Genomic DNA, 13,257 nt, shown 5'->3' on the forward strand with positions numbered 1-13,257 from the left:
GGGTCTTGTGGTGTGGGACTGTGAGTAAGCACAACACCGGTGTTTACTGATTACCGTAATGCTGCAAGCGGTGTGAGTGTCCGAATTGAACAGTTGGGTGAGTACGGCATCCATTCAGAGCACATGATAGAATAACAATAGCATTCGCGGAGATTCCAAGATGGCGGCCGTCGTTTACTGATTACCGTAATGCTGCAAGCGGTGCGGCTTTGTAGTTTACCAGTCGTACTGAAACATTTTATTATTAAAAAAAAAAAAATATTGGTCATGTAATTTTTACATTTTGATCCATATATAAGGCGCACCGGGTTATAAGGCGCACTGTCGTTTTTTTTTTTTTGGGACTTTTAAGTGCGCCTTATAGGGTGGAAAATACGGTACATTGGAAAGCATATAGGCATTTTCAGAAGAAACAATTAAATGCAGACTGGATAAACGTTTTTTGAACAAATATCGAATAAGACGACCTTGATTGAAGTAGTTCCTATGTCTATCCCTAGTACATATTTCGCCATCGTTGCTAATAAGTTTACCAGTAGCTTGTGGCTTCTGTTTGTAAATAGAGAGACAGCTTCTTGTCTCAATGTTTAAATGCATTAATACTGTTTTATACTCAATACAAAATAAAATAATATATTTAGATGTCTTTAAAAGAACAAACTGATTAAATCACTTAAGGCCAAACTGATTGCATCACTTATTAAGCCACTATCACAATAACAATAGATCAATAGATCGACATCAAGTAGAATACTGATGACTAGTGACCAGTCAAGACCATTGGACTCCAGGATATCTTTGAGCTCCTGCATGAGGGCTGATGAGTTGGCGATGTTTACTTTCCTGCTGACTAGGTGTTGTGTTGTTACTTTGGCCAGATCATCATAAAAAAATCGAACAAGGCTTCTGCCTCCGATTGGCTAGAAGTCGTTGGTTGGCTTGAGCAATGTGATAACATTGGTAGGCGGAACTGTCTCTTTGCTGAAGATGACTTTAAATTACGATGTAAACAAATAGCATGTGATTTTTGAATATTTTTTTTGCTCAAAATTCCCCCGCGCCGGAAATCCGGCACCGTGCCGGAGAACTTTAAGCCCTGCATATGAACAGTAGCATGTGTCCATTCATTTTAATAAATCTTTTTGATATCATTGTGCTTTCTGAGTATGACTTTTCTTGACCCCTTTCTGTTTACTGATGGAATATAACAGCCCATAACCTGCATAGTCTCACTTGCTAAAGCCTGGTACACACATACAGATTTTCTAAATCTTAACAGATGTTTTTATCTGAGAGAGACCCCACACATGAAGATAAAAAATCATGGATTGAGCGGTTTTGATCGTATCGTGTGGTCTGCTCCGATATTCCCAATACAGCACACCACATACATAAATATCTGTCCTATGACAGTCAAGAGTCTCGTCCCCCAAGCCAGAAATCTCGTGTGATCAGGGTAGTAGTACCCTGACTGACCTGTACGGACTTGGGAGTTGTCAGTTTTGCCCACACACAACAAGACTTTTCAGCCCCGACCATTTTCCGAGCAGATTGTCGGGAGAAATTTACTCTTAACACACCTCACACCACAGGATAATCTTGTAGGATAATCTTTAGAGCCATCTAATAATTGGGCGTTTGCTGTCCTTGGTCGGAAGGGGAAATCGGGCCAAAATCAGCCAGATTATCTTTATGTGTGTACCAGGCTTAAGACAAATCATCCTTGTAGTGGGTGAGGGCACCAGCTATGCTGAACGTACTGCTGACTTCCTTGTATGAATGTCACTATGATACAGGGGAGACTGGTGGAGGTAGGTATGTTTGATATTTCCATGAATTATTCCATTCCATGTATTACAATGAGCCCATCCTCTGATTTCTACCTCTACTAGCCTCCCCTGCTATGATATCATATTGTATATCACCCCTCCCTCCATCCCTCCCCAAAGAAGACATACTCAGGAAGGACAATAGACTTGGCTAGTGTGAATAATAAAATCTTTTAATGCTCTTTCAAGACACACAGTAATAATGACAGTCAACACAGACACAGTGGCTTGTCCAAAAACAAAGTGCTCTGAGTTGGTATTTCAACTGAACTTTAACTACAGTATAAAATATAATAATTCAGAAGAGTGAGAATGAAGGATAGAAAAAAATGCATAGATTGTATGGGAAAAAAAGTTATTCATGATGGACAGACATCAACAAACAACTAAAGATAGCATTTCAATAACAATCATACTTCATCAGTAACTAACAATAACTTCAAGAAATGTTTCAATTAAATTTACATTCTAAGAAAGAACTAGACAGTTTTATAGTGTCTCTCTAAAAGTAGAAAAGAGTTTAAGAAATAGTTGTGTTATACCTTGTAGTAATTCATGGCTCATACCATGGTGAATTACAATTCTCAAACAGGACTACGAATTGCCAGCTGATAAACCCTGATTGGAGTTGTAGTCAGTTTGGCAGTATTTTGTGTGGAGATTCATGTTGTAAGTGCAATGTTTGACTACAGTACCCAAAACTTAAGTCCAGTAACTTTCAGGATACAAAAATCTAAACAAATTATCAAATAAATAAATTCATAAATAATCAAAAATAATACTAAGATGAGTGTGTACTTCAGGAAAATATCAATAATCGCTTTTCCACTAACAGTAAAATACAAATAGTTCTTCAAATGTCCATGCTTGCTTTTGTTTTTTTGTCAACCCAAATCCCCATTTTCTCTCATCCCTCCCTTCTTCTTACTTGCCTTCTTCAGCTCCTCAATCCACTCTCATCCTGATCTCACTCCTCTGTGAGTGCTCTCCCCCCTCCAACTCAAAATGCTTTCAGACTGTAGGGATGGGGGGTAATGGTGGGTAGATATGGTGTCAGACAGTAAGGATGCGTCTGGAGGTGGACAGTTTGAGCTCCTCCCGGGGGTTCTGCAGGGTATCTCGCGGGGCAGCATACTCGTGCATATTGGGCAGTCCGTGCACCACACAGCAGCTAACGGCACTGCGGACGATGCCCATGTCTCGTGCGTCATACCCCTCATCTGTCTTCTCATCGTAGAACTCCACATTTAAGGTGAAGCCATTGAAGCCGCCCACCACAAACAGAAGATCATCCACCACCTCGATGCCAAAGTTGCTCCTTGGGACGAACATGGTGGGAACTGCGCGCCAGGTGTTGGTCTGGGGATTGTAGCACTCTGCGGTTCGCAGACGGTTGTCTCCATCAAAGCCGCCCACCTAAGAGAGGATAGGAGAAATGTGGGTCAATAACAGAATATCAGAACTTGAGCATAGATTTATTGTGTATTTTTATGTAGGTCTCACCGCATAGACCTGCTCCCCATAGGCGATGACCCCCACCCCACTGCGTCGGCTTCTCATGGGTGCGATCAGAGTCCATTGGTTGGTCTCAGGGTTGAAGCACTCTGCTGTGAACAGGTGCTCATTCCCATTGAAACCACCACATATGTATACCTAGATTTAAGGCAACTCGTAAATTCATCCATCCTGGCTTTTTAATAGATTCATTGTACAATATCAAGTTGTGTTCCAGGTACAGTTAGTCTTACCTATTCCTCTGTTCCACTTACCTTTCCAAAAAGTGTGGTGGCACTGGCATCACTTCTCTGCTCATGCATGGGTGAGATGAGTGTCCACTGGTTGGTCTCAGGCTCATAGCGCTCAACAGTGTTGACAGGCACATGGCCATCAAAGCCGCCCATGGCGTAGATGCAGCCACCCAGCACAGCCACACTGACGTAGCAGCGCCGTGAGTGCATGGGTGCCACTTGGTGCCAAGTGTGTGTGACTGGGTTGAACTTACGCACACTGTTGAAGTAGTCAACGTGGTCAAAGCCTAGCACGCAGTACACAAAACCATTGAGGTAGGCAGCACCGTAGCACTGGCAGGCCAGTGCGCTCTCCTCATCTTGAGTCACATTGACCCAACGGTTAGCCTTAGCCCGTGCATCATATGTCTCAATGCGATTGGTGGGGCTGCCACCACTCCAACCACCGAGGGCCAGTAAGATGGCATAGGGCAGGCGAGAGCGGGTCAGAGGGTTGCCAAAGTCAGCCTTCAGTGCGTTGATGATGATGCGCTTGCAGTCATCATTGTCTCTCACCAGTGGATTATTCTCCACATTGTTCCACAAGTAGTGTGCTGTCATCGAGGCTATGCGTACCTAAGCAAACAGACACAGACAGATATGGACACAGAATGCAGTCGGCAGCCGATACACCTTTATGAAATGCATCAAACATTTACGTGTTACGTGTGTTGTCCGACTCTCAGTCACCTTAGGCAACAGCACCGACATCTGGGCTTTGCGGTCTTGAGGAAAATGGCCAATCCAGCGCAGGATGGCCTCAAACACTACATCTTCCTGTTTCACGTTCAAGTCATCCTTCTCAATGATGTCACAAAACTGCCACAGCGAGAGTTCTAGGAACTCCTCGGAGCTACGCACCATCTCCTCAAAGTGATGCAGGATGAAGAGAGAGGACCTGCGCCTGAGCTCAGGGCAGGAGTAGAAGTCTGCAAACTTACAGATGCCAATGCAGTTCTCTAGGCACAACTGGGCCTCTAGGTAGTCACAGCAGGCTCGCACAATGCCCATGACAGAGAACTGGTCTGCAGCCACCAGAAGCTGCTCCACATTCTCGTCAGTGACAGGTACGGAGCATGTGTAGGCATACTCAATAATGAGTATAATAGTATAATATAATAATAGTATAATAATGAGATAATATCTCTGAACTGCCCTAAACGGAGATAGAACCTTATCATTCTAAGCTCACGAAATTAAGCAGTCATGAAAACCACACACTTGTACAATACATCATCCACCTGAGCAATGCTATTCCCCTACAGTACAGTATGTTTATTCACTAATTCAGTACCAAAAGTAAACATGCAAAGTGTCAATATAGTATTACTCTACTCAGGTAAAAATGTGTTTTTAATAAACAACAAAAACATAAATAAACAGAGCTGTTTTACATTCAGTGCATCACCACTTAAAGCAGGTGTGTAGTAAATATAAACAGTGGGATGTTATTTCTAACCTTTACCTGTTTAGTATTTCAGTAGCATGAATTCAGCAACCAATAAGTAAATACACCATCTCAAGACCCTGATGTGATTCATATATAATATATCTTCTAATCTATACTGTGAGGAGAAAGGTCCAAATAATGGCATCTTCTTGGACTGGAAAACACTTGTAAAATGAATATATACCTCCCTCTAGTGGAGGGGAATGGGAAGAAGAAAGAAATGGCATTTGTCCAAATGTGCCTATTGATGGTAAGCAGATTCATAATAATGCAATGTAAGTATATCTGTCATTTATCAAATAACTCATTATATAAAACATAATGTGGGTACTTGTTGTAAATTTGAATGTACTTTTGATTCATTTTGTAAGCAGGGTTCTCTTGGAAAAATAAACTTTGGTCTCAGTGGGACAACCTGCATACAATATTTTTTTTTTTTTTTTAAAACACAGAACAAAACCTACACAAACAATGAATATGTCAACACATACATACATAAATAAATAGATCAACAAAGTAAACACCAAACATCTGCAAACAATATCTATAAAAGTAACTTCTGTAGGTTCGGAGCTAATAGAAACAAATAATAATAATTGATATGCATTCATTGTCATAGGAAAATTAACAACAGCTATTTGTTTATATTCAACACATGATGAACTGATGATTGACCAAAAAATAGACCATTACCACATCCTCACTTCGATATCTTGTATAATTGTTCAGTGTATGTGTTACGGTACATGTGGGAATATGGTACATGTGGGAAAACTAGGGTTAGGGTTAGGTGCTACGTCCACTTGGTACATGCTGGCATGTCTAACCCTAATCCTAACCCTAACCCTACCCCTACCCCTAACCCTAACCTTAACCCTAGCACCCTAGCACCTAACCCTAACCCTAGTTTTCCCACATGTACCGTAACATATGTATGTGTTATTGCAATGGGTGGTACTAGTCACCCTGTCATAGAACTGAGTGTTCTAGGCCCTGATGAGCAACATAACCACACTGTAAACACACAAATAAAGACCTCATACTTTATCTAAATAAAGTGAAAACACTTTACACACACAATCCTGGCCAGCCTTATTTAGCAGCAATGTGTAAACCATCGAGGGGCTAAGACAAACACTAGACTAGCTACACGTACAGTTGAAGTTGGAAGTTTACATACACCTTAGCCAAATACATTTAAACCTAGTAAACATGCCCGTAGGTAATTATGAAGATCAAATAAGAGTCTAAAATGTGTGGAAATTCCAACAGGGTTCACAAGCGTTCAAGCATGATATACGGATCCTGCTGTGGACTCATTTTCACCATAGACCTTTTCCAATTATTGTACATTGGATGTAAACATGATTTAAACTTTCTTGACGGCAAATGTATTCATGTGATAAAACCTTTGGTGCCAAGATAGCTGTAGGTTTGCCAAACTCTGAATCAGACGACATACTCTGAACCCTGATGCCTCTCCCTTGAAGATGTCCTCGTATCATCTTGTATCCACAGTTGGGAAACATTTGCTGGATATCAGAGATAATGGTGTCCAGGTGCTCATCTGATACATACTGATAAAAAAATATATATTCAGAATCAGAATGACTTTATTCGCCAAGTAGTTTTCACATACAAGGAATTTGCTGTGGTTGTTCATGCATACAGACAACAACATAATAATAATAATAATAATAATAATAATAATAATTAAAAAGCAAGTAGTACAAAAAACATCAAGAAGCAATATATATATATATTGTAATTATAGATTGTAATATCTATGACATGACATTACATTCATAATTGCAACTCATAGACTAGCCAGATAGATACACGTACATGACAAAAAACATTGCCTTTTCATGTTCACAAGCAATACATATTTTATTGTTCACATAAGCACATCTCTGTCCAGTAGTATAGCCTTGTTTTTGCACTCTTTCCCTGTTCCACGAGCACGTCCCAACACTGTTGGCCCTGTTATGACATGTGGACCATTTATATAGTATCTGCTTCAATTGTCAAACAGCCATGTCCCACACATGCCGAAATGTCATTCAGATGTGTATCCTTACATGTCAAGGGGATAGTGGAGTGAATAGTGATTTGGATTGGTGATCGGAAGGTTGTGAGTTCAAATCCTGCGGTCCATCTGTAACCAGACTGAGCTGAGGTCCATCTGTAACCAGACTTAGCTGAGGCGCTGCAGTTGAAGAGTCTCACAACGGAATGAAAAGAAGCTTTCTCAAGCTTTCGGTCGTTCATAGACCTTCTTCAGGTGTACAGCGGTGACAGGTGAATGCAGTTTTATATCCGGTTCAAACCACATCCCTTGATTACTTAGCCAACAGCACAACACCTGTGTCAGAATTCCTGTGTCCGAAAAATTATTGTTGCTCGACATCAGTGAACGTTTTTTTAACTGACAATAAACAGAATAAACAATAGACACTGTTGTAAGAAAGTAAAGATAGTGAAAATGTCCACAATCATCAAACGCAATAAAATACAAATCAAAGAATCAATCTCAGTAATTCAAAACGACAGGAGAGAGCATACAATGTGGCTCATGTTTTACTAACACTCCTCTCTAAGATGACATCACAGTCAGGTACACCTCTGATGGGCAGATCAGTAATTCCGGGTGTTTAGCATCACCAGCTGGTCCAATAGAGAAGTAAGGGAACAGTCTCTCAGTGAAGGTGTCTTTATGAGTGAGCATGAGTGTCATGTCTTCAGGGTCGTAGAAGGACACCTTCCCCTGGTTGTAGTCCAGCTGTACTCTGATCCTCTGGGGTCTCTTCAGGGTGATGCTGTTACCCCTTCCATCTCTATAGTCGCCATCCCTCTGTGTTATAGCCCAGAATCCATACTCTGGCGATGCAGATTGTACCTCCCCCTTTCTGTCAACTGACTAGCCACACCCAGGTTCCAGAAAGTATGGTCCCCCAGCTCCACCTCCCAGCTGTGCTGTCCTGAGATGAACCCCTCAGAACCCACAACATATGGATACGTCATGAACCGTTCTGGGTTGTCAGGAAGCTGCGTCTGCGGCCATGTCTTTGGGAAACTCACACTGGTCAGATCATCAGATAGTCAGGGTTCGAGTTATAAGCTGAACTCTGTGGGGGTCTCCAAAATAACAGTGCGAAATGTTCTCATGCACGCGCGAATCATGCCCACACAGCGATGGGACTTAAACTTAAACAAGTTTTAATTAGCTATAGGCAGTAGCGGATTAAGGTGGTCAGTGGCCCTAGGCTACTCCTTTGTGTGAGGACCCCCCGCCCCCATACACAAGCCTCCCCCCTCCCCAAAATATACAACTCACGAGCACCCTGCACACACACACCACTCATAATGCTTTACCATAAAACACTTAAACACTTTAATAACACAATAACACAACAGTGTTAATAATGCAAAGAATAAAAAAAAAGTTCAGTGCATTCAGTTCTGTCTCTATTGCTCTCCTCTCCCGTTGTCTCTCTGTTACTGTCCTGTTGTCTGTCTCTCTGTTGCTGTCCTGTTGTCCGTCTCTCTGTTGCTCCCCTCAGCTCTAAATGACAGAAATGAATTAGCTAATTAGTTGGCATGTAAACATATAGTTAGGGTTGGGTACAGTTTGGGTTTTATTCGATACCGGTGACAAATCGATACTTTAAAAACGGTACCAGTACCGAAACATCATCCTCATCCTCAAATCCCAACATATCCTGATGCTACAGCTGCAGGCTACTCATTTCACCACATCAACAGCCCCACATGAAACAACAGCTATAAAAGCGATAGTCACACATGTATCTCGGCCAATAATTGTGTTATTTTTGCTATACAGAAGGAGCGAAAAATACATTAGGTTAGTACACTAGGTTAGTAAAAAGAAAAAGCCACCTTACCTTTACGGAGACAAGATAGACCAAAGTGGTCTGTTTTCAGTAGGCTGCGGTCGCGGTCCTGGAACCCATGATGCTGACGTCCGATGTCCTTTCTTTATCCAAGATTGGATGAACGGGAGAGGGTCAAATTTGTCTTTGATAAAAACCCGAAATTTTCTAGGCTTGATGACCCGGTCGGCAGCAGTGGCCTTTTTTTGGGCGGCATGGTAGCTACTACTGTATGTATATACTCCTGTATAGCTAATGAATGAATGTTTGCTTCTCAATAATAGGCTAGGTGCACGATCTCACTACTTCCTGAAAGGCAACTGGTGTCTCACTCTATTGGTTTAATTGATTAATCAGCTGTGCACTGTGTGTTCCAACGGTTTACCGCACAGCTGATTAATCAACCTTTTGCTGTTGCACAATATTCTACTGCGCCCCATGGTGTCTTGGTGGTGAAGTGCAGGCAGTCAAAGGCATACTGTCATTCACAGGAGATTAATGGTGCGCGTAGTTCTTTTGGAAAACGTGTTTATTTTACAATATTTATAATATAAATTAAATAATATTCATTACATTGACATTTTGATCAAATAATAGTTGTGGTAATGTATTATTAGCGACCCCCACAGATTTTTGATTTTACTGCCTTCATGGGAGCTCAGAGAGCCTCAGACCATCTCTATGCTCCCATTGGCTCCCACATAACTCGAACCCTTAGAGAGAAACAGGGATGTGCAGTGTTGGGGTCCAGGATCACAGGAGCTTCAAAACAAAGACAGAGATTATTCGATGTGCCTTTTTTCCAGTACACAGTAGGAATCTGGTATAACTTTATAAGTATTCAAATCTTCTTCCAGATTAGTTAATTAAGTCATTAACATCACAGTGATAAATTATGTCTGCTCAGCCCCTCAATCTTCCTCTTCATCACCTGACTCTTCTGCTCCTCTTCCTCCCTCAGTGCAGAGATCCTGACTCTCTCTTCATCTCGTAGAAACTGGTGAAGTTTCTCAAACCCCTCCTTAATCTGTCTCTCTGTGTGCCGGGCCTGGCTCTGGAGACAGCAAGAAGAATGTATCCCATTATATCACCATTGTTTGTTGTTTGTGCACTAACATCCTACATTACCTACTGTGGTTTTACCCATTACCACAGTTAAAACTGTAGAGGAAATGTATGCTCTACACATAGAATTTTGAGTTTACTCATGACTCATGAGTAAAACAAGAAAACATCATCATTGACCACAACACTTTATATGATTACACAGTACCTTAATGTGCTTTGATGTCTTATCACAGGTTTGTTTAACTTTGTTAAAGACCTCCAGCTTCTCCTGTAAGGGTTTCAGAGCTGTCTGGAGTTCCACCTGGATTGAGACAAAACTTCACTGAGGACATTTCTGGACTAATGACAGTATCTGATTACAGTGCCACTGTGCTTTCACAAAAGGGATGAGTTATCGATCACATCATTTCAAATCGTCATGCTTGTTTATTGATTTATGTATTACATTCATGTTTACCTTATGCTCCTGTGCAGCCTCGTCTACTGGGACGCAGTCATGAGATCTGTGTTTCTTTGAGGCCTGACACACCACACAGATGAGCTGTTGATCCTCCAGACAGAAGAGCCTGAGTTTCTCATCGTGCAGAACGCACAGCACCTCAGACCCTGCCTCAGCTCTCTGACTTCTCTGCTGTAAGAAGGCCTCACACATGTTCTTTAGAGCTAGGTTAATGGTAAGAGGCTGGTTCGTCGAAAATCGTCTCCTACAAACTGGACACTCCCGAGATCCCTTGTGTTCCCAGTATTCCCGCAGACAGGCTTTACAGCAGCTGTGGCTACATGACAGGAGGACGGGATCTTTAAAGATGTCACAGCACACAGGACAGGAGAGATCCTCCACTGGGAGAGACGGTTTAGAAGCCATTTTCTTTCACGCGATGCCAGTCCCTCTTTTCACAAAAGCCTCTAAAGACTTTAACTTTAGACAAAGTTCTCCTGCTTTTGAAGAAACGCTTGATCGTGGTGTTGTCGTCTTGTAATGGTTTAGTCTTCTGCTCTTTACCCTGCTGTGTTGTCAGGCTGATATAGCTGAACATTACAACACTGAGCTGCACTTTGCCCTCGTCAGGTGGTCTGTGTGTGTGTGTGTGTGGGGGGGGGGGGGGCGGCATCAGGTCTGTGTCCCCCAGCCTCCCCTGGTGTTCTGCCTCCCCTGGTGTTCTACCTCCCCCAGCCTCCCCTGGTGTTCTACCTCCCCTGGTGTTCTACCTCCCCCAGCCTCCCCTGGTGTTCTACCTCCCCTGGTGTTCTACCTCCCCCAGCCTCCCCTGGTGTTCTACCTCCCCCACCCAGCCTCCCCTGGTGTTCTACCTCCCCCAGCCTCCCCTGGTGTTCTACCTCCCCCAGCCTCCCCAGGTGTTCTGCCTCCCCTGGTGTTCTACCTCCTCCAGCCTCCCCAGGCCTCCCCCAGCCTCCCCTGGTGTTCTACCTCCCCCAGCCTCCCCTGGTGTTCTACCTCCCCCAGCCTCCCCTGGTGTTCTACCTCCTCCAGCCTCCCCAGGCCTCCCCCAGCCTCCCCTGGGGTTCTACCTCCCCCAGCCTCCCCTGGTGTTCTACCTCCCCCAGCCTCCCCTGGTGTTCTACCTCCCCCAGCCTCCCCTGGTGTTCTACCTCCCCTGGTGTTCTACCTCCCCCAGCCTCCCCTGGGGTTCTACCTCCCCCAGCCTCCCCTGGGGTTCTACCTGAAACCTGTCAGGAAGGCCCTCTTTGCTATCATTGATTACCGATTATTGATTAGCTTCAATGAAACCATGTGACAGGCAGTTCATTGGACAGAGCTGTAAGGTCATAGTTCAGTGTTAGGCGACTGCATGGTGTTGAGCAATGAGCCATAACTAACTCCCCCAGTCTCCACCCCTCTCCCACAGCCTCCTGAAATCACGTGTGGCCTGGGGTGGTCCAGTGGTCTAGCACAGTGTTTCTCAACCCTCTCCTCGGGGCTAATCAACCATAATTGCTTTGTACTTGATTAGTGGAATCAGGTGAGCTGGTGGTGGAACAGATCAAATATGTGGTGCGGCTGGGGCGCCCCGAGGAGAGGGTTGAGAAACACTGGTCTAGCACCATGGCCTGGGGTGGTCCAGTGGTCTAGCACCAGTACCGTGGCCTGGGGTGGTCCAGTGGTCTAGCACCATGGCCTGCGGTGGTCCAGTGGTCTAGCACCAGTACCGTGGCCTGGGGTGGTCCAGTGGTCTAGCACCATGGCCTGGGGTGGTCCAGTGGTCTAGCACCATGGCCTGGGGTGGTCCAGTGGTCTAGCACCAGTACCGTGGCCTGGGGTGGTCCAGTGGTCTAGCACCATGGCCTGGGGTGGTCCAGTGGTCTAGCACCAGTACCGTGGCCTGGGGTGGTCCAGTGGTCTAGCACCAGTACCGTGGCCTGGGGTGGTCCAGTAGTCTAGCACCATGGCCTGGGGTGGTCCAGTGGTCTAGCACCATGGCCTGGGGTGGTCCAGTGGTCTAGCACCATGGCCTGGGGTGGTCCAGTGGTCTAGCACCATGGCCTGGGGTGGTCCAGTGGTCTAGCACCATGGCCTGGGGTGGTCCAGTGGTCTAGCACCATGGCCTGGGGGGGTCCAGTGGTCTAGCACCATGGCCTGGGGTGGTCCAGTGGTCTAGCACCATGGCCTGGGGTGGTCCAGTGGTCTAGCACCGTGGCCTGGGGTGATCCAGTGGTCTAGCACCATGGCCAGGGGTGGTCCAGTGGTCTAGCACCAGTACCGTGGCCTGGGCTGGTCCAGTGGTCTACACCATGGTCTGGGGTGGTCCAGTGGTCTAGCACGGTCCAGTGGTCTAGCACCATGGCCTGGGGTGGTCCAGTGGTCTAGCACCATGGCCTGGGGTGGTCCAGTGGTCTAGCACCATGGCCTGGGGTGGTCCAGTTGTCTAGCACCATGGCCTGGGGTGGTCCAGTGGTCTAGCACCATGGCCTGGGGTGGTCCAGTGGTCTAGCACCATGGCCTGGGGTGGTCCAGTTGTCTATCACCATGGCCTGGGGTGGTCCAGTGGTCTAGCACCATGGCCTGGGGTGGTCCAGTGGTCTAGCACCATGGCCATGACGTGCTATATACATTCCTTTGTAAACATAACAGCCATTCAAGATGTGTGATAGTGTTTCTGTAACCTGTTCTGTGGTGTGGTGCAAGCAATGAGGAACCTGAGTGGAAGGAAACCAAATAGAGAGGTTGAGTCTGGTAGGAAGGACTTGTAATCTGGCCTTGGTTGTGAATA

The 13,257-nt window shown here is 44.9% G+C and overlaps 2 protein-coding genes across 3 annotated transcripts; both read right to left on the minus strand.

Moving 5' to 3' along the window:
- Positions 1-2,882: 2,882 nt before the first annotated feature.
- LOC308172823 (kelch-like protein 10) lies at positions 2,883-4,627 on the minus strand (the record flags this gene model as incomplete). The annotated part of the gene is made up of 4 exons (XM_080547771.1): positions 2,883-3,245; positions 3,333-3,482; positions 3,599-4,192; positions 4,307-4,627. The coding sequence occupies 4 exons, from the start codon at positions 4,625-4,627 to the stop codon at positions 2,883-2,885; spliced, it is 1,428 nt and encodes a 475-aa protein (XP_080403897.1).
- A 4,865-nt stretch (positions 4,628-9,492) lies between these two features.
- Positions 9,493-11,029, minus strand: LOC308172881 (E3 ubiquitin-protein ligase TRIM35-like). Of its 2 annotated transcripts, XM_080547836.1 has the most exons (4): positions 10,485-11,029; positions 10,233-10,328; positions 9,891-10,013; positions 9,493-9,721 (listed from the first exon to the last, which is right to left on the minus strand). In XM_080547836.1, the coding sequence occupies exons 1-4, from the start codon at positions 10,890-10,892 to the stop codon at positions 9,713-9,715; spliced, it is 636 nt and encodes a 211-aa protein (XP_080403962.1). In that variant the 5' UTR covers positions 10,893-11,029; the 3' UTR covers positions 9,493-9,712. The 2 variants fall into 2 exon arrangements, with proteins under 2 accessions (XP_080403962.1, XP_080403961.1); XM_080547835.1 differs by lacking the exon at positions 9,493-9,721 and having other exon boundaries at positions 9,729-10,013.
- Positions 11,030-13,257: the final 2,228 nt, after the last annotated feature.

This window comes from Nansenia antarctica (genome assembly GCF_963989245.1).
Source record: "Nansenia antarctica genome assembly, chromosome: 17".
Lineage (NCBI taxonomy): Eukaryota > Metazoa > Chordata > Actinopteri > Argentiniformes > Microstomatidae > Nansenia > Nansenia antarctica.

Bases quoted from the DNA above. Each gene is read 5' to 3' on its own strand.
- LOC308172881 (XM_080547835.1), bottom strand. From the start codon at position 10,892: ATGGCTTCTAAACCGTCTCTCCCAGTGGAGGATCTCTCCTGTCCTGTG. The intron at 10,329-10,484 runs GTAAACATGAAT...GTCTCAATCCAG, and splicing joins AGGCTGCACAGGAGCATAAG to GTGGAACTCCAGACAGCTCT. The intron at 10,014-10,232 runs GTACTGTGTAAT...TGCTGTCTCCAG, and splicing joins AGACATCAAAGCACATTAAG to AGCCAGGCCCGGCACACAGA.